This window comes from Pyxicephalus adspersus, chromosome 3 (assembly GCF_032062135.1).
Source record: "Pyxicephalus adspersus chromosome 3, UCB_Pads_2.0, whole genome shotgun sequence".
Lineage (NCBI taxonomy): Eukaryota > Metazoa > Chordata > Amphibia > Anura > Pyxicephalidae > Pyxicephalus > Pyxicephalus adspersus.
The window spans coordinates 152,913,289-152,932,932 of NC_092860.1; the positions used below are offsets into that span (position 1 = coordinate 152,913,289).

A 19,644-nucleotide genomic window follows, 5' to 3' on the forward strand; every position below is an offset into this window, starting at 1 on the left:
AAACTTTGGGCTTTCTTGAATCCATGCTGACTATTACTTATTATATTATTTTCTAGCAGAAACTAATTTATGTGGTTTTTTATCAAACTCTCAAGGTCCTTTCCAACTATGGGAATTGTAGTTACCTGGTAATGACTTTGCTCCCTTTTTAGAGATAAGAACCACATTGGCCTTACGCCAATCCATTGGTACCAAGCCAGTGAACCAAGAGTCTCTAAAAATTAAAAACAATTGCTCGGCTCTTTGAGGACATGTGTATGTAATCCATCGGGTCCTGGTGCTTTGTCAACCCTAATTTAGTCTGACTGTTTCTCAGTCATATCAGTTTAAGGCAGTGACATTGCTATTAGCAATTTTGACTTGAGCTTTGCCATTTTCCTTTGACTACACAGAGCTAAAAAAAGGGTCTAATAAATCTGCCTTTTCCCTATGGCCAGTTACCATCCAAGACACATCCTTTAAAGCGTACCTAAACTCCAGATTTTTACTTTTCATAAAAGGGTACACAACCCTTTTATTTAAAGTAAATATTTTTTTGATAGTGTTTTTTTTTTAAGTGCAACACCCTTTTTTTAAGGATGCAGCATTATGCCCTTAATTCTCAATTGCCCAGGTGATCAAGGATGGATGGCAGTGCAGAGCCCCCCAGGATACGTACGTTAAGCATCCCAGGAGGCTCTTGGTTGCTACTTCTGCGCAACTTTGTTCAATTTTCTTAGATTGATTTTAAGACTAAATATACTCAGGGTTTCTGTCTAAATAACACGTAGGGGTAAAATCCAAACCCTCCTTGACATTTTTAGCATTCTAATGTCCAAATAATAATGTACTGCTTGTTACTCGGTGGTTGCTGTCATTATTGGGTCAACAGTTTTGCTACAAAAAAATTTTGAGGGGCTTGCTGGAGGAGTACTAACGTGGAGCAACTGAGGATAAATAGGTTTCTGCAAATTTTCCGGCAGACAAACCCAATCAATTTTCCACCGATGTGAATGTGGACATCATTGGTCTTGTGTTACGGTTAGTTAAACTGTAATGCTTTATCCTTTGATAAATTACTATGTTTTCTTTTTGGAGGCCTTAGTTAATCTTTGGCTATTTCTGTGAGATTGTTTACACAAAATAATTCTAAATTTGCACTGTATATCTGGTATTTTTTTTTAATTATCATGTGCAAATATTTAGAGAATTTTGTCCAGCTCTTTTATTGCCTTGTGGACACTGGCAAAATAGCTGCTGAGCCTTCCCATGCTTTCTGAAGCAGCCCATCTATTTTTCAGGTCCAAGGTTTCCCCAAGCTGCCCCATATCATCAAAACAGAAATTAAAAAAAAAGAATAAAGAGCTATCAAACTAAAGCTACGTGCACACTTCCAATTATTATCGTCGGAAAACGAACGACGAACGTTCCTGCACGATATATATGAACGATCGTATAGCACCGATACTGCACATAGAGGTAACGACACGATTGTTCGTAGATATTGTACACACAATAGATACGATCGTTTAAGCGATAGAGGAACTATGTGCACGACAGGAAAGTGAACGGACGTTCCTTCATCACGCATGCTCTGAACATGGACGATCAACGAACGACCGTACACACGAACGATGTTCAACGATCGTCGTCCAATCCGATCCGCCGGTCCGGTCGTTCGTTTCCAGCGACTTTCCTCGTTCGTCGGCGTTGTTGGTTACTTTTTTACGAACGTTTTTTTGCCCAATCGATCGTTCGTCGTTCGATTGGAACGATAAAAATTGGAAGTGTGTACGCACCTTTAGAGTCTTTAACCTGAAAGCCTGCTGAGTCCAAATCTTCCCCTCAAAAAGGGTAGAAAGTAATGATTTTTCTAAACTGTTAGAATCATTGTTAGAATCCTTATCTGTAGCCTTAGCTCTAACAAGCAGAACCCATCGTAAGCTTGGCCTTAAAAAAAATTAACAAAAACTGAAAGCTCAAAAAGGTGAACCTAAGTAGTAATCTAGAACAAGAACACTTGCTTTGTACCCCTGGTCTTCAGGTAAAAACCCTTGAAATGTAGTACATAGCTCTAAAATATAAAAACACATACTACTTCATTCACCAGGAAAGAGTTAGTGTCTTGTTCTTTAGATGCCGCATTACCGATGCTACCATGGATAAGCTTCTGAGGATAAAAAAGAACACACAGAAGTCACCTTCATCCCAATGATCTGTAATGGATAATCAGTTAGCCAAGCCATAACCTCAACCCACTCTGCTGCTTCACCATCTTGACCTGGAGCCTGGGGTACCAAAAAACAGATGGTAGGATCATGGGGGAGGGGATGGATGAAGATCTTCCAGGAGTTGTAACAGGTCATGGCCTTTTAGGAAAGGAAGAGAAGACGACCCTCTGGGGGTCCATTGGGAAATGTGGGGATGGCACTAGGCTTTCTTGCCAGAAATCACCCCCCTGTAGCTCCTCCAACTAGGGCTAGCAGAACCAGTTGGTCTGACAAAAATAGCCTTCAGCTTTAAGGGGTGACCTCCTGTATTGCAGGGATGAGAGCCTTGTAACAGTTCTTGTTATTGTGTTGTCCCAGTTGACCCATCCTGGAGGATGAGAAAGAAACTGGACATTTGGCCAACTTTGTCCAATTATGGCATCCAGGTGCTGTCCCATCTATTCTTCAAGTGCCATGTTGAGGAGAGTTTCCAGTGGAGCAGGTGGATTTATTACTGCAAAATGGACCCCACTGTTTGCCACCAGTATTGAGCAACTAAATATGTTAAAAATGAACCAGACCTTGATTCATGACCTGTTTCAGCCACCTGCTCCTGATACCCAGAAGTTTTAACTACACACATGAAAAAATGGCCTTTGAGGTCCTGGGTTACAATCAGTGGTTAATATATATTATATAATTGACTGTTTGGTCCCTTAGCTAGGACCTCACTTCTTATTTTTTCATATCTGGAAATTTTTCTTTTAACATTTTATCAATAAATTTTGTATGCTTTTATACTATGTTAGTATTACCAATTCACATACTGTTTCTCTTTGTCAAATGTCTTACACCTATACACCCTATAAACTTTTTCCCAGCATAAATTAAGGGTGAATCAATTACAATTGTCTGGTTTTCAGTTTTATTTTATACTCCTATCTATTTGTGAGCAATATGAGGTAGGAATGCTTTGAGTTAACCCAAGCTGTGCTATCCAAATTTTCAGTTTGATGCAGTTGTAAGGCAAAGGCATCACAATGATTAGGAAATGGTATACATTTTTTCAGCTTGTGAAGCACTATTAAAAACCTGGTTGTGTTCGAGCAAATTGAATATCCAATACCATCAGTACCCACCATGCCTTTCCTGCATTAAACTGCAGCTCCCAGTCTCTATACCCCGTTTCACTCATCCAGTCCCAACACGACTTTAAGTCCTCAGATCAGTGGAAGAAAACTGCAATGTTGCCCCAATACCAGGATATTTTTGTATCTATAGCTGCAGGAGATCTGTATAAATATATTACTGTATAAACAAAATGACTGTAATTGTGGCACTACTTATTAGTACACTAGGGTGTTATAGGGGACCTCAAGCTGAAATTTAGGTGGAACTTTAGCAATGTTCTACTTTATTGGAACTGATCCAGATATGACATGATTGGGCCAATTTCACGGTTGACATGAACTAAAACAGCTGTTTATTTTGTGCAAGTAAAACAGATTGGCCAATGTGATTTATTTTTAATCCCATTCATTGACGTAAGTGCCAAAGATAAGTTTCATGTACAGTTTTACCATTCTCACTTTAAGAAGACTTTCGTTGACTGGTATATTTTTTACAGATTCTTGTTTCTAAACTTACACTCATGTTTTTTTTTCCAACTGTTTAGACTTTATTATCTGAACAATAGGGTGTTAAAACATATAAAGCTTCTGCTTCTTTCCTTCTGTTCTAACACTCCATCATACAGCCCTTCTGCTGTCTGTGATGTGCCTGGAGGAACATTCTGAAGTTCTCCATATCTGCTGGTCATTTTCCAACATGGTGTACCAGCTTTTACTCAGAATATTATGGCTGTGCATCCTCTGTGTGCCTTCCTGCAGATCTAACATAAACAATTCACCATCAATGTGCAGTCTGAGAATGAAGGAATACACATTTGAATACAAATATTCCCAGGAAGGAGATATTGTCATAGGAGGCATATTTACTGTACATTCCTGGATAACACAATGGCAGTATATTGGAGATCTTTTCTGTTTGAAGATGTGCTCACAGTATGTAAATATCAATGGTATCTATTGTTCTTGGTCACTGCGTATTAGACATGTTCAAACTTAGACTTCATACATTTTATCATACACATTATTTTTTTTTTTTTGTCTTTTCCAAATGGAAATTGTTCAAAGACTATACCTATACAGTTCAATTTTAACATATAAGTAACTGAACTAGATCTACAGTGTTAAATATGTTTAATTGTTTGTCCAGGTTTCTTTTTTTTATTCTCTGTATGAAATGCACCCTGGCATTTATGACAATGTCTCTAATCCATTGACTATGGGGTGTCTAAAGGAAATGTAGGTTGTCCATGAACATGATGGGATGTGTGAAGTATGTGAACAGACAAGTTCTATAAACATCCGCCCATCTTAATGTAATGCAGACTAGGATGAGTGTTAATCATACATTGCTAAGGTGTAAAATGTTTTCAAACCATCGAGGTAAAAATATTAAAAATGGACAAAATGTGGGTAAGAAGATGACATTGATGGCCCCAATTCCTGTTACGGAACATCTTTTTATTATTAATAAATAGAATGTATAAAGTGTCAACGTGTTACAAAGCGCTGTACCCAAAATAGGGGTGTATATGACAGATGAAAAATAATGACACAGAAGGTACAGAAGACCTGACTCTTACAATCTAAGAGTAGGGGAATATAGGGGATAGGGAATGGTGGCTAAGTAATGAAGGTTTAAGAAACAGAAGATGACGGAAGGGTTTGGGTAGGTAGGTTTGAAAAAATGGGGTATAAGGGCAGAAGATAGAAGCCAGCCTGATAGGACAAAGCAGAATGTTGGGGCCACTACAAAATTCTTGAAATAATTTATATGGTAATGTTATATGTGTAGAAGTTATTAGCAGGACATTGGAGGAGTTAGAGCGCAGTTAGGGGAGTATTTTTCTATTTGTTATAAGGTAGGTAGGACAGGAGCTTCACCTCAATATGAAGACAAAGAAGAGTTACTTGAATTTGGTTCTGCGTTGAAGTAGAGGTCAGTGTAGAGAATTGCAAAGAAAGGATGCAGAAGATGAGTGGTTGGAAGGATGAATAAATCTGGCTGCAGCATTCATAATAGATTGTAGATGAGAAAGTCGGGTTAGTGGAATACCAGAGAGGAGGATGTTACAGTAGTCCAGATGAGGGATAAGATCTTGTACAGGGTTTGGTAGAGTTTGGTAGTCTCTGGGGACAGGTAGGGGCTGGTTTTGGGGATGTTGTGGAGATGAAAGTGGTAGGACCTGGAAATTGTTCAGAATTAGTGTTGATGTTCGAATTCGGGTTGTCCCTATATTCGACCCGAATATGACTGTTCGAATTCGGGTATACCCGAACCGAATTTTGCTGCATTCGACACCAACCTGTAAAAAATAAAAAAAAAAAACAAGTTTAAAATAAAAAACACATACAAAATAAATAATTTAAGAAAAAAAAAAAGTTAAATTACACAAACACACACATTAATAAAATAATTTTAAATTAAAGTCTTGTCCTATTTTTACTTATATTTTAACCCTTTCAGGGAATGAGTAAGGGGATTTATGTACCCCTGTACTCATTCCCCAGGGTGGGGCGGTGGAGATCTGGGAGTCTCCTTATTAAAGGGGGCTTCCAGATTCCGAAGTCCTGCTAAAAATGTTTATAAAAGCCCCCATTGTTTTCAATGAAAGCTTTCATTAAAGCTTAAAAAATGCTTGAAAAAGCCTCCATTGAGTTCAATGGAAGGGTTTTCCTGCGTTTATCCAGCGTTTTAATTTTTTAAATGTTGCAAGCAACGTCTAAGATAACGCTCAAAAACTTGCCTGAAGGAAACGTCCTGGTGTAGATAAGCCCATGGGAATGCAGTCCGTGTAGACTAAAGCTGCATACACACGTCCAATAATTTTTGTTAGAAACGACTGATGAACAACCGATTGGCCAAAAAAAGGGACCAAGGACACCGACGAACGAGGATTGTCATTGGAAATGAACGACCACCACGGTGGATCTGATTGGCCGACGATCTTTCACTATCTATCATGTACGGTCGTTCAGTGATTGTGCATGTTTCTGCGCTACACTTTCTCCTTTACATGTCCCTCCCTGCATCGTTCAAGCGGTTGTATCTAGCGTGTGGACACTGTTGGTGGATTATATATGAACGATCATATTGTTACAGCATGTACAGAATTGTGCACAATATGATTGTTCAAGTATAATAGTGCATAATCGTTAATTGGTCACAATCGTTAATTTTCTAACAATAATTATTGGAAGTGTGTACCTAGCTTTAGCCTAAAATTGATTTGACAGGTGCACTTTAATCTTCATGTGAAGCACAGAGGTATGGAATAGTGTTATGTATCTTTTTATAATGCATCTTTTTATGTATCCTTTTATAATGTATCTTTTTACATCTGTTTGGAGGCTGTAGAAGCTCTACACAGTGCTGAAACAAACCCGAATTTTTCTCCCATTGACTTTAATGGGATTCAAATTCGACCACCCGAATTTTTTTGCTATATTCGGCCGAATAGCTGTCGAATCGAATAGTGAGCTATTCGACCAACACTATTCAGAATATGGGGGGTGAAGGAGAGGGCAGAATCAAAGCAGGTTTGAACAGTTAGAATGATGTTGAAGGAAATTTGGAAAGTGAGGGGGTTGGGAGATTTTGGGTTCAGTTTTATCCAGGTGGTGTTTGAGACACCTGCCAGCCATCCATAATGAAATGGCAACAAACAGCATGAGACCTTATCCAGGATTGAGGGAAATAAGTCAGGGGTGGACAGCAAACCAAAGGAGGATATGGGACTGTGGAAAAGAGAAATGATAAATTGTCAAGGTAGGTGAGGTTGCAGAGTTTGCAAAGGACAAAATCCAGTGTCTGTCCAGCAGTATGTATGGTGTTATGTTCTGTGTTAGACAGTTCTTTGCAGCACTAGGTTCAGGTTAAAATCCCAGACACTATCCAAATGGAGTTTGCAGGTTCTCCCAATGTTTGTGTTAATTTCCTCTGGGTACTTTGGTTTCCACATCCCAAAAACATGCAGTAGGGTTAATTGACCTTAGACTGTGTTAATGACATATAACTACGGTAGGGACATTAGATTATGAACCTCTTTGAGGGACAGCTAGTGACATGACTATGAACTTTGTAATGTGTCGACACTATATAAATATTGGATAATATCAAAAACAGACTGTGGAGGAGAAGAGGGAATAAGACTAGCAATGAGAGAGCAGGCAAAAATCATACACTGTAGCAGACAAACTTTAATGGATTACAGGAGCACATTAGACAAAACATAAATCCACGTAATCAGCAACTGTAGTAGGTGTCCTAGTAAGACATGTATGCTGGGTTCCAGGTGTAAAGCTGTGTAAAGAAAATTCAGAAGGATGGCATAGGTGGTTCAGTGAGAATGGCAGATCAGGATGGTGTCAGCAGAGGTTGTGTAGCAGTCCAGTTGGTTTCCTAATGAAAATTCTTTCTATAAGCCTTTGTCTCATGTTTAATTAGTTGTGCTTTGGGTCCTGGTATGGCTGAACTTTTCAAGTTTGACAAACATGCTTTGTGTTTCATATCTTGCAAATCAGTTGATACATTCCATGGTAAACAGATTACCTTGGGTAAGTTACCTGTGTATAAATCAATATTGGTGTTGATTCCCGAGAATTACAAGAACACGTCCAGCTGAATGTAAATATTAACTATACCTTGAATAAATGGGAATATTCACAGAGATAATGAAATATGTACTGCATTAATTACTCTTTTAAATCAGAGAAAAGTAGGTTTTAAAATGCAGTCATTGTTATAGATATATTTTATTTCTTTAGTGCCCATCACAAAGAATACAAACATCTAAGAGCTTTTATTTTTGCCATTAAAGAGATAAACAGCAATCCAGTTATTCTCCCTAATATAACACTGGGCTATCATGTGTATGATTCTTGTGGAAGTTCATCAAAAGTCATGAAAGACGTACTACAGATAATATCAGGTCATAAGATGACAGCACCTAATTATTCTTGTATGGAGCGTGGTAAAGTGGCCGGATTCATTGGAGATCTATATTCCAGGACAACATACCCAGTGGCACAACTGATGAGTATTCTTGGATATCCACAGGTTGAAACCGTTTTCTTCTAAATAGGCTATATGTTTTTTATTCATTAATTTAAGAAAGATATTAAAAAGGACAGACCAATCATGGAGTGAGTTGTTATAATTCTCCACTCTTAATTCCCAGAGATTGCTTTTGATTGTGTACTTGCATGTCAGATTGGAAGTGCAAGGTTGTAAGACATTTCTATGTATCCAAGAGCTATGTGTATGTGTTAGATAGTTGTCATCTAAGATGAATGACCATGATCATCTTGTGCAAAAATCTTTCCTGTGTATGACAGTCCTCTAACATTGTTTAGCCACCTACCATGAATAGACTGGGACAAGAATTGCTTGTTCCAATGGTGGATGGCTCAGGATGCAGAATGCCTACCACTCACCCCCTCCCCGTGTTATCCATAGAACTGAACAGTGCTGTGTGTACAGTCATCATTCAGTCCACTACTGTCATCAAAAATTATTGCAAAACACACCTTAACACTGATAAAAGGTATTGGCAGAATTAAAAGAATCAAAAAGTTTTGTTAGATGACAAAAGGTGTGTACTTTATGAGTTCTGAGCTCTGTCAGAAGACCCGTGAGCCATCAGGGGAAGCTCACTGCACTAAGCTACTCCAACACAAAAAAATAACAATATAACAATGTGAGCAATTGTTTGGTAGGTAAACTTGTACCAATGTAACAACAATGTAAACAATAAAGAACTACTTTTTAGGTGGTGTGTGTACAATTTTTATGGTATGATCTGTAATGGAGTACAAGACGTGCAGCTAATTTATGGATATTATCTATCACTTCCAACACTGGTTGGTGTGTTTTGATCAGTGGGCTGATAAAAACCCATTACATATGTTAGAACAATACTATTTCTTAATTGAAACATTGGTGCTAGTTTACCTACCAATTGTTCAGAATGTTATAATGTTATTTTTTTGTGTAAGGGTAGCTTAGTGTAGTAAGCTTCCTATGATGCCTTACTGGTCTTCTGACAAAGCTCAGAACTAATAAGGTACAGACCTTTTGTCATCTAACTAAACTTTTTGATTCTTTTCATTTAATCCTGACAATACCTTTTATCAGTGTTTATGTGTGTTTTGTGAAAATTTTGAATGACATTAGTAGACTGAATGACAACTTTAAACACAGCACTGTTCAGTTCTATGGAGAACATGGGGGGTGGGTGAGTGGTAGGCATCTTGCATCCTGAGCCCTCCACCATTGGAACAAGCAATTGTTGTCCCAGCCTGTTCATGGTGGATGGTTAAACAATGTTGGAGGACTGGTGTACACAGGAAAGGTTCTGATTCTGATTACTGAAACTGGTACTGATTCTGTGTCTGTTACCAGATTGCTGACTATCAAATATAAGAATTGTCATTGATTTGCATATTGTGTAAACACAACATAAGCACTTATCTATATAAACACCTAACTATATTTAAAGTAAATTTCCAATATTTCCAGATCAGTTATGGAGCAAGAACCCCGCTTCTAAATGACAGAAAACTGTTTCCTAATTTCTTCCGAACAGTTTCAAATGACAATATCCAGTATATGGCAATTACAAAGCTAATGAAACATTTTGGCTGGAACTGGGTTGGGATCATTTCAACACAAAATGATATTGGATACAATGAAGATGAGTACTTGAGTGAACTGCTGGCAAAATATGATATTTACACGGAGTTCAAGCTCAGATTATCTCATTCTGTAGATGTAGCTGCTAAGGTTATCAGTGCTGCAACTACAGACGTCATAATTGTCTGTGGTTCAAGTGGTAGATTTGAACTGTCACATTTTCTCCTAATTAGACATGTTACCAGGGATAAGACTTTTATTTTATCAGCTTCATGGGCTGAAACATCAGAGGTAGTATTTTCTTTAGGAGAAATTGCCCCAGTGCGGTGTCCTTTGGTTATAGTACCTTCTTTATGGGACATTCCTGGAATGCAAACCTTTCTAGACAGCGCTCGTCCCTCTAACAACCCAGATGATCCGTTACTGGAAGATATTTGGATAGAAGAGTTTCAGTGCGTGTCAAGAAATACATTGAAAAATAAGATAATATCTTTAATAAATTCATTACTTCTTCATAATTGCAGTCGGAAAGCTGTGTTTTCACAGAGTTTAGGATTTATTCAAGATACAACACCATACAGAGTATACATTGCTGTCCTTTTTATGGCACATGCTCTGCATGATATGAATACCGCTCTTGGTACATTTGAGGCTGAAAATGACACAACATCATATGAGTATAAGGTAGGAAAAGTGTGAAATATTCTTTGTATCATGTGTGTCCTGTGTAAAAGCAAATAAAGCTTTTACTGATGCACATGTTTCCCTTTATAAATGGATAAACAAAGGAAACAGGTACTTGAGGAATAAATGAGTCTAGTTTCCTAGAATGCCCAATGCAAGACCAAATTTTGTATTGTTCATACATGTTATTTGTACTATATACTAAAACACAAGGACAACTTAACATTTATTAGCTAAAGCAGAGAAAATCAAAGTGCTGGAGGGACCTTCGCCGTCTCCTGACCTCAAAAATCATTGAACTGGGTGGGTAGATCTCAAACATGCAGTTAATGCAAGACAACCTAAGAATTCACATATCCAGGATTATTGGTAAGAAAATTAAGCAGCCCCCCACCACCAGCAAAAGGCCTAATTCGCAGTTATCTAAAAAATTGATGATAAAAGGGCGTTACACAGTTTTAAAAAAGGGTGCAAACTTTTGAATAGGGACAATCTCATCGTTTCCCTATTGCAATATTCTGTTTATTGATTGTGCTCTGTGCCCTATAGTCCAATATTAATCCCAATAAAAGTAAATGAAATAGACATCTGGTTCTGTTGCCTTATAGAGGAGTAACGGTGCCTGGATGCTCCCTTTCACTCAGAGGAATAGCATGATCTTTCGACCGTATAGCACAGTGCCAACTAGCTGTGAAAAGTCCAGAACACCCAGAGCCCTGACTGGATGGATACATTCCTGGATGGAGAATTAGGAGAAGGCTCCTCAACGCTGAGACAGCATCAAGATAAGCAAAAATCCAAAATGACCTCTGGCAATCACAGACAACCTGGATAACCAAGAGAATAGGTCCCACCAAAACAACATGAAGATCATTGACATACCTGACACAGGTAAGCCAGGAAGACTCCTTGAAATCTGTGCCACTAAACTTCCTAAAACACTGGCATTAATCAAGTCTGCCACACAGGGCGACTGCGACAACGTGCCTTGCCCTGTGATTGTAAATTCTTTTTTATTTATTGTAAAATACCTTGACTGTGCCAGTAAAAAATGCTATAATCCAAGCGTTCCAGGCCAAACATAGTCTAACAGTAAAGGGCGCCATTTTGAATATTGTTGCTGACTATTCAGCGGAAGTCTCCTGCAAACAGAAACAGTTCCAGATCCTTTGCTCCCAACTTTATCACCGGAGAATATTGTTTACACTGACCTACCCTGCCCCCTACATCTATTTGACCCCGCTGGGGAACACCACCAAACCGTTGGCCTTAAAAGGAATAAGACACACCTGAAGAGCAGATGATTTGTTCTATCCCACATCAAGCATCTACAGTGCATTTTACACCAATTGCGTCATCCACAAATATTATGGCAGTTAATTCGGAATTGGATCTACTGGATACCACCACTTCCATTACCCTTCAGGTGTGAACCTGCAAAGTTTTAGGTATTATCTTTTTATGACCCCCATACATAAAAGGCAGATCCTTACTTGACACACTTGATTACCACCCCATGCCCCCTTCTGTTTATCAGACCCTTACCTTTTCTTTTCTTTCTTTAAAAATGTCTATTTTCTTGGTGCATCTACCAAACTGGTCACCTGGTCAACTGGTCTCACGAAGGATGTCAAGAGAACCTCTCAGAAGGTCATCTAAAGCAACTCAGAAAGTTGTAGAACTTCTTCTGGAAATACTTCTGTAAATATACGTGACAAAGAATTATTTTATCAGAATGAAATGATTGTGGGTGAGAGAGGTCCTGGGTTCTCCAGCAATTGGCAGAAAGGCAGGGGTTTTGATACTGTTGCAAGAAAACCTGATCCACTCACCTCACCCACAGAACCCTTTTTTGTGAAAGCAACAAAATGGATGGACCAGGAATCCTCCCCGAACATGAGGGAGGGGATATTAATTCTGTTATGTATGAAAATAAGGATGGATCTGGCTCTTTCTGCCCCAATGGTTCCTCCACAAGGAGAGAGGTGGGGAGATGGGTACAGGCAAATTCATTGTGTGCTTTTGCTGAAACCACAGGTTTACATGATGTTCGGCGCTACTGTTACCCAATAGAAAAGCAGTATACCTTTATATCACACGCTCATCTCTCTAAATCCCAGATCAATTCCCTTTTCTGATAGAACCCTCAATTGCATACAGTAAATAAAATCGAGATCCTACCCATAGTTATCTCATTTATCTCAGACCATACCCCAATACTACTCTCGCTCCATGATAATACACCCAGAGGGGAAGCATGGTTGTGAAGGGTTCCCCTCCTACCTGCATAAGAATCATGCTTATCAGTCAAAATTTAGCATGATGAGATTACACTAATACAAATTCAGCGCACAGGAAAGACCTTGTCCTTTTCTGGGATGCGGCAAGGGTAACCAGGCCAAAACTTACTACCTGAAAGCACTTGCAACCCTGCGGAAAACCTAGTCCGGCCTAATAGCTAACCCTACTAGAGAGAACCTGTCCCACTGGCAATAAGAGATTTCGATGGATGGCTTGAGAGATATGAGCAACTCAACTGGAAAAGCACAGATTTATGCCTATGTAGGTACAGCAATAAGTTGGGTAAACTGGTGGAAAACCTAGTTCTTACCTAGTAGAAACCTACATCATCCCTGTTTTATTCACTGCTAAGGGGTCGAAGGTGACCCACCCAGCATCAATAAACTCTACCTTTGCAGACTTCTAAGCCACATTATATTCCCCAAGAATGACACTGCCACTTGTAAATGATAGACTTTTTGATAATATACACTGGCCAGTTCTACAAAGGCAACAGGTTGATCGGCTTAATGGAAATTTGCCCATCTAACTATTTGGAAAGTGTCATCTAATTAAAATGGTTTCCTTTGCCAGATTGGTATGCCCTCTGCAAACTATCCCTCTGCTACTCTCCCACAGAGACATTACTCTACAGAGTACAGTAATTATAAAGGGCAACTTGAAAGGGAAAATGGCAAAGATAGATGTTTACAGGTAATACAATGCAACTTTTTCTAGACTAGTCCATGCTAATAGAGATCGAGGTGTTGGTTTGACACTTTCAAAACTGCTCAGGGTATCAATATATTGTGAATGAAAGAACGTTTTTTTTTTTAACATTGCGTGGGGGCCATTTTTCTCAAACTTACATTGAGTTATGGTTCAATCTCTGAAACAAGGGATACAGCATAACAGGCTAAGTGCATTTTCAGGAGTTCAGAAACTTCCACCCCTTTCCTTTGCTATATTTCCTTTTCTATATGGTTTATCAGAGTTAATAGGAAAAATGATCCCTGACATTTGTTGTCAGAATGCCATCTTTTCATACACCTAACATGATTTTTGGTGTTCTGACTCTGCCAAGTGGATTACATCCAGAGATTATGCAGGAATCTTTAAAGGGAAGGCCTACCAGATACAGCTCAAAGAATCTCTAGCAATCTCTACGTAAAGTTTTGTGTGTTTTGATATGTTAATTATACAGTACAACAATGATTATGCAATTATAACTGAAAAGTTCAGAAAATATTTTCATGTGAGCTAATTCTCATGCTCCTTTTTTGCTTTGATTCTTATCAATTGTTTTGTCCTTGGATAATTCAGCCTTATCCAGCCCCTCTATGGCATACACATTATCAGCAGGATGAGGTTGATCTATTGCAGAGTGGAATTTATCTATTGCAGCCTGAGTGGGTTTTGTAATAAATTTAAACTATGTATACATCCCAGAAAATTCTGACGTAGGCTTGGGCGGACGACTTGGGAGGATGAGGGCGCAGTCAAGTGTCACTCGTTTGTTTTCCAACTTGCCCTTCCCATTAAACAGAATGGGTCACTTATTTATTCATAATTCAATAGTTTTTCACTGGAAACAATTGTAAAAGATCATTTCCAGGAACAAAAAATAGGTGTGTGTACACAACCTTAGTCAGGATGGATTTAGCCTGTTAAGCCTCCAGGTTTGTGTGGAATGGACTCGCTAAAAAAAAATAAAAATAAATATTGTATTTATTTAGTTTTGACTATTATAAAAATAAAACAAATAAAAATGTACAATATGAAAAAATACAACATGTATTGTTTGTACAATTAATTGACATTGAAAAAATATCGCACATGATGGCTATTAAGCTTACATTAAGATTTATTGGGTTATTCAAAAAACGAAATCGATGTGTGCAGAGAAACAGGACTGTATATATAAATATAAAATTAACTATTAAGGAAATTTGCAGGATTTTCATGTTATATTTGCTGAATTTCTCATTTAGCCTCATCCTGAAGAAGTGGTGTTACACCATAAAACATGTCAATGATACACTGGAACTTCTTTGAGACTTGCTATATTGTTTAAACTATGTATTTATGTTGATAATTATATGTAAAAGTGGATGTATGTCGGTATATTGTAATATAGGGACACAGTGGTTCCCATTTTGGGACACTGCAAAAATCAATGTCTCCTATTTTACTTTTTTTTATGATGTACCAATAAAATATTTTAAGAGTTTTATATATGCTATTAAAGTCCCATTTCTCTGCACATATCGTGTTGGTCTATATTTGGGATGTGACATATAAGCATGAAATGCAATGTGTTGAATGTTTCCCAGCCAGTGAACCCCTTATTTATATTTATTCAAAAAACTAAGTTTCTGAATAAGCCCCTTTATACCATCCTTAGCCTACCTCACATGTTCAAATTTATTTTTTAAAGCTGATAGACTTTGTGAAACGAGTATACTTTAAGAACCAAAATAATAGGGGGATGTTTTTTAATGACAAAGGAGAATTGTCTGATCATCTTTTCATTAACAACTGGGTGAACATAAACCACAGAGATTGTAATACCCTGCATCAAGATAATGTTGGATACTTTGATTCCTCACTTCCAGATGGTCAGCGACTCGTCCTTTACCCTTCAAGAATTACATGGGCACAAGGAAAGGTAAAATGGTTCTTCATCTTTTGTGCAAAAATGCAATGTAAACATTTCCCGGTGTTCTTTTAGGATTTCTTAACACTTAAGATACCTAAACCCAAGAACAGTTACATAAGATAATACAACTTTGATGTCTGCATTGGTTTCACTTTTTCTTTTGTGACAAACCTTAGACATTAAGCTGCATTATCATTCCTGAGCAAGAACAGCGTTAAGTCCTAAAAATATGTTCTTAAGTCCTTTCCCCCCACTTTAAAATATAGGATAAGATGCTCTGTATGTCACAGAATGGGCTTAAGATCAAGCTCTGGCAGAATTCTGTGCTAAAGCTGTAACCTCATACATAGTCAGTTTTTTAACATCTAGCCTAGAGATATCAAACTGGTTAAAAGGGGAGGCTTTGAGTCCTACACCGGGTGTACAGTGACTTGTAATATGGAAAGATCAATAATTATGTTTTTGTACTAAAAATAAAACTAGACAAACTTTGGATTCTGGTCGATCAACTGATGTCAATCATCATAAATTGGCTTTTATTAAAGATTGATACTAACTCTGTTTACAAACTTCAAAGTACCTATTAGGCAGACCTGAATACATTTATTATGATGCCCATCGGTAAGAACAAAACAAAATTGCAAGAGTTCTAATACATAGTTTCAAATGTCTTAATCACAAGCAAACAGTAAGAATAAAGCAATATCAAAATGTAAGACTAGTCTTGTTTCACAGACAAGATCTGTATAATCATATCGAGACATCTACAGTATACCTAAAAACTTGGAAAATAGGGATAGAAATATACTGATGGCTATAGGTGAACATTTTGCAACAGACCATAACCACAGTTTTCTAGCAGTGTGCAAAATATAACATAATTCACAATTTTGATCAATGTTCTTTCAGTGTGAAACTAAATGGATTTACTCACATAAAGCTTTTCTATATTCAGAGGAAAGCTTTGTTGTTATGGGTGTCCTCCCCCTGGCAGGTGACACGGGATTAGGCACGAAATCTAAGTGACCCCTGGGTCTTCACCAGTGCACCCCACAGAGAATGAAGGGCTAGTGACCCCAGTGGTCACCGGGCTGCTTTGCTGCAAGGAGGTTACCAGATTGAGGCCTCAAGCTCTCTCCAAATATAGAAAATCCAAAGAGACAACTAGCTGACCGGTAAAGCAGGAAAGGAGAATCCAGAAGGATTTAAAAAGGCCCATCAGCCAATGGCAAGACAGGATTGAACAATCTGTTCATTAGCTGCAGCTCCTAATCCAATATCTCCTTCAGCTGTGCACATCCTCAGTTTCAGAGCAGGGGATGCCGAGTGGAAAATTCATGGCTACAAGGATGCAGGTGATGCTACAATTTGCTGAGCAGATAATCTGCTGGCAGAATGATAACAACTGTCATTCATTTTTTAAATATTTAAAAGTGTATTGTATTTCCTTATGTTTGGCAAACAGTTTTAGGGTGAATTCTAGCCCCATGAAAAGTTCAGTTTCAAATGAATCTCTCTCTGCACTTTGATATGTTATACATCCTCACTTTATTCCATTACTTCACTTCCTTCACTGTTTAGTGTGATTACTACAGACTTTATGTATTTTTAGTGAATATTTGTTTTATTTAAGATGGATTATCTAAGAAGTGTTTGTTGATGTGGTCTGCTTTTCTAACCCTATTAGTCTCCCATCCCACTTATTTTTTGCCATTTAATCTATTATGTTTTCTTTTCCTCCCTTCACCCCTGATTTCCAAATCTCAATAAAAAATCTCTAGAAGCCACATGGGAAGTGTTCTGAATTGTGCTTTCCGGGATTTAGAAAATCTACTGGAACAGGACATACTTTATGCCATATCTGTGTCCCGTGCTCTGAGGGAGAGATATCCAATACGACTGGTATTTTTTTTTCTTTGTCTAGTATCAGTGTGAATGCCTTAATAATAAGAAAATGAGATGCTGCTAAAGATCTAAGAGACCCAGGTCATTCTTACAGCTGTTTTCGCACAATATGATTTAATAACTGCTTCATGAGTTTGGTTCACTATGGTCAGTATGTACAGTATAAAGTAGTAAAGTTAATTTTAGTTTTAAATATGGAAAAAAGTTTAGGCCAACTAAATGTTTTTAATGAGCATTTTAAATTATATTGTGCATTTAAGATTAGGAAAATTTAGATGTAGTGCATGTTGAGGAATGAAAAGTAAAGCCTACTTTCCAACCACACTTATACAAATTGCACCTATGCTCTATCTGTCTTAGTAACTGAGAAAGATAAAGCCAGACTCTCTTTAAAAAAAAGTTTACAATGCTTATTTTGATTGGAAATTCATTATAAACTGTTTCATGTATGCAATTTAGGAATCCAATAGGGATCTGGGACAGTATGGGGGGGAAAGTCTTAATCCATGTTATGATCTCCTTGTCAAATTCTTTATAAAAATTGGTATTTGTTTATGCTAAAACAAGAAAAAAAATCTTTCTATAGCTAGCTTTACCTATCAGTTTCTGCAAACTGTTCCTCTCTGACCAGCTCAGGACCACAAAATGACACCTTGTGCTCCATCTTTAATAGAGGACTGCAGTAACATCATACCTTTGTAAATGTAGAAAAGAAAGGTGTGCCAATTTGGCTGAAATTCCACACTTATGAGCAGGAAATCTGTGGTTTGGACAGGGGAGAAGCCTGTGCAAATATATAAAACTTAGCGGAAGGCAGCTTTAAATTATAATGATACTTTTCATTATATGCACAAACATTGCTTTGTGCAAACTTTGTATTACAATTATTTTTAAATTTTTTATCATTTTTTTTATTTAGACAGTGACCTTTGTCAGAAATGTCCTGACAGTGAATGGCCCAATGAAGAAAAAGATGCATGCATGCCAAAATCTGAAGATTTTTTGTCCATTGAAAATGACATGTTGGCAGTAATTTTTTCCTTTACTTCTGTAATATTTTCTATAATTACCATTTCTATAATTGGGATATTTATATTTTATCAAAACACTCCCATAGTCAAAGCCAATAACCGAAACCTGAGCTTCATTCTATTGATCACCCTTAAGATGAGTTTGTTCAGTGTATTTCTTTTCCTTGGTCGTCCAGCAGATCTCACATGTAAACTTCGACAAGTCTTCTTTGGAATCATCTTCACTGTTGCTTTGTCTTCTGTTCTAGCCAAGACAATCGTAGTTTGCATTGCTTTCAAAGCCACTGAGCCTGGGAGTGAGTTCAGAAAATGGGTTGGTTCTAAGCTGGCCTATTCAGTGGTTCTGATCTGCTCATCTGTCCAGGTTCTACATGCTATTATTTGGTTGTCCAATTCTCCTCCATTTCAGGAATTAGACATGGACTCTTTTCCGGGGACAATCATCATTCAGTGCAATGAAGGTTCTGTTTTAGCCTTCTATCTCATGTTGGGTTACATGGGATTACTGGCAGGTGTGAGTTTTATTTTAGCCTTCATGGTGAGGACATTACCAGATACATTCAATGAAGCCAAATACATTACTTTCAGTATGTTTCTATTCTGCAGTGTTTGGATCTGTGCCATTCCCGCCTATCTCAGCAGTAAGGGGAAACATATTGTCTCTGTAGAGATTTTTGCTATATTGGCTTCTGTTATTGGAATACTGAGCTGCATGTTTTTCCGTAAATGTTACAATATCCTGCTGAGGCCAGAGATAAATACCAGAAAACACATGCTAAGCACAAAATCCTAAAATGTATATACTGGGGATTTATTTAATATGAAACTTTAATCTTGTGAAGTAGTTGTGGTATGTTTGAACAACAGAAAAACATTAGGCAAATAATGACAAAAAGGAGAAAGATGGAAACTAGGGGAGACAAGAATAAAAAGAAGATGTGGTCAGTAGTGTTGGTCAAATATCTCACTATTCGATTTGACAGCTATTTGATCGCATAGGGCGATATTGTTCATTTGATCGAATGCTGAATTCGAACACTAATGAAGTCAATGGTGGGAAAATTCGGGTTGTTTTCTGGGACTATGAAGAACTGCAAGAGCAATCAGGGGAGCAGCGCTGGCAGCTCTGCTCCCC

The 19,644-nt window shown here is 37.8% G+C and overlaps 1 protein-coding gene across 1 annotated transcript; it reads left to right on the forward strand.

The window, feature by feature from the left end:
• Positions 1 to 15,499: 15,499 nt before the first annotated feature.
• LOC140327543 (vomeronasal type-2 receptor 26-like) lies at positions 15,500 to 19,302 on the forward strand. The gene is made up of 3 exons (XM_072406932.1): positions 15,500 to 15,582; positions 17,399 to 17,475; positions 18,398 to 19,302. Exons 1-3 carry the CDS (start codon positions 15,500 to 15,502, stop codon positions 19,300 to 19,302), a joined length of 1,065 nt encoding a protein of 354 aa, XP_072263033.1.
• The last annotated feature ends 342 nt before the right edge of the window (positions 19,303 to 19,644 follow it).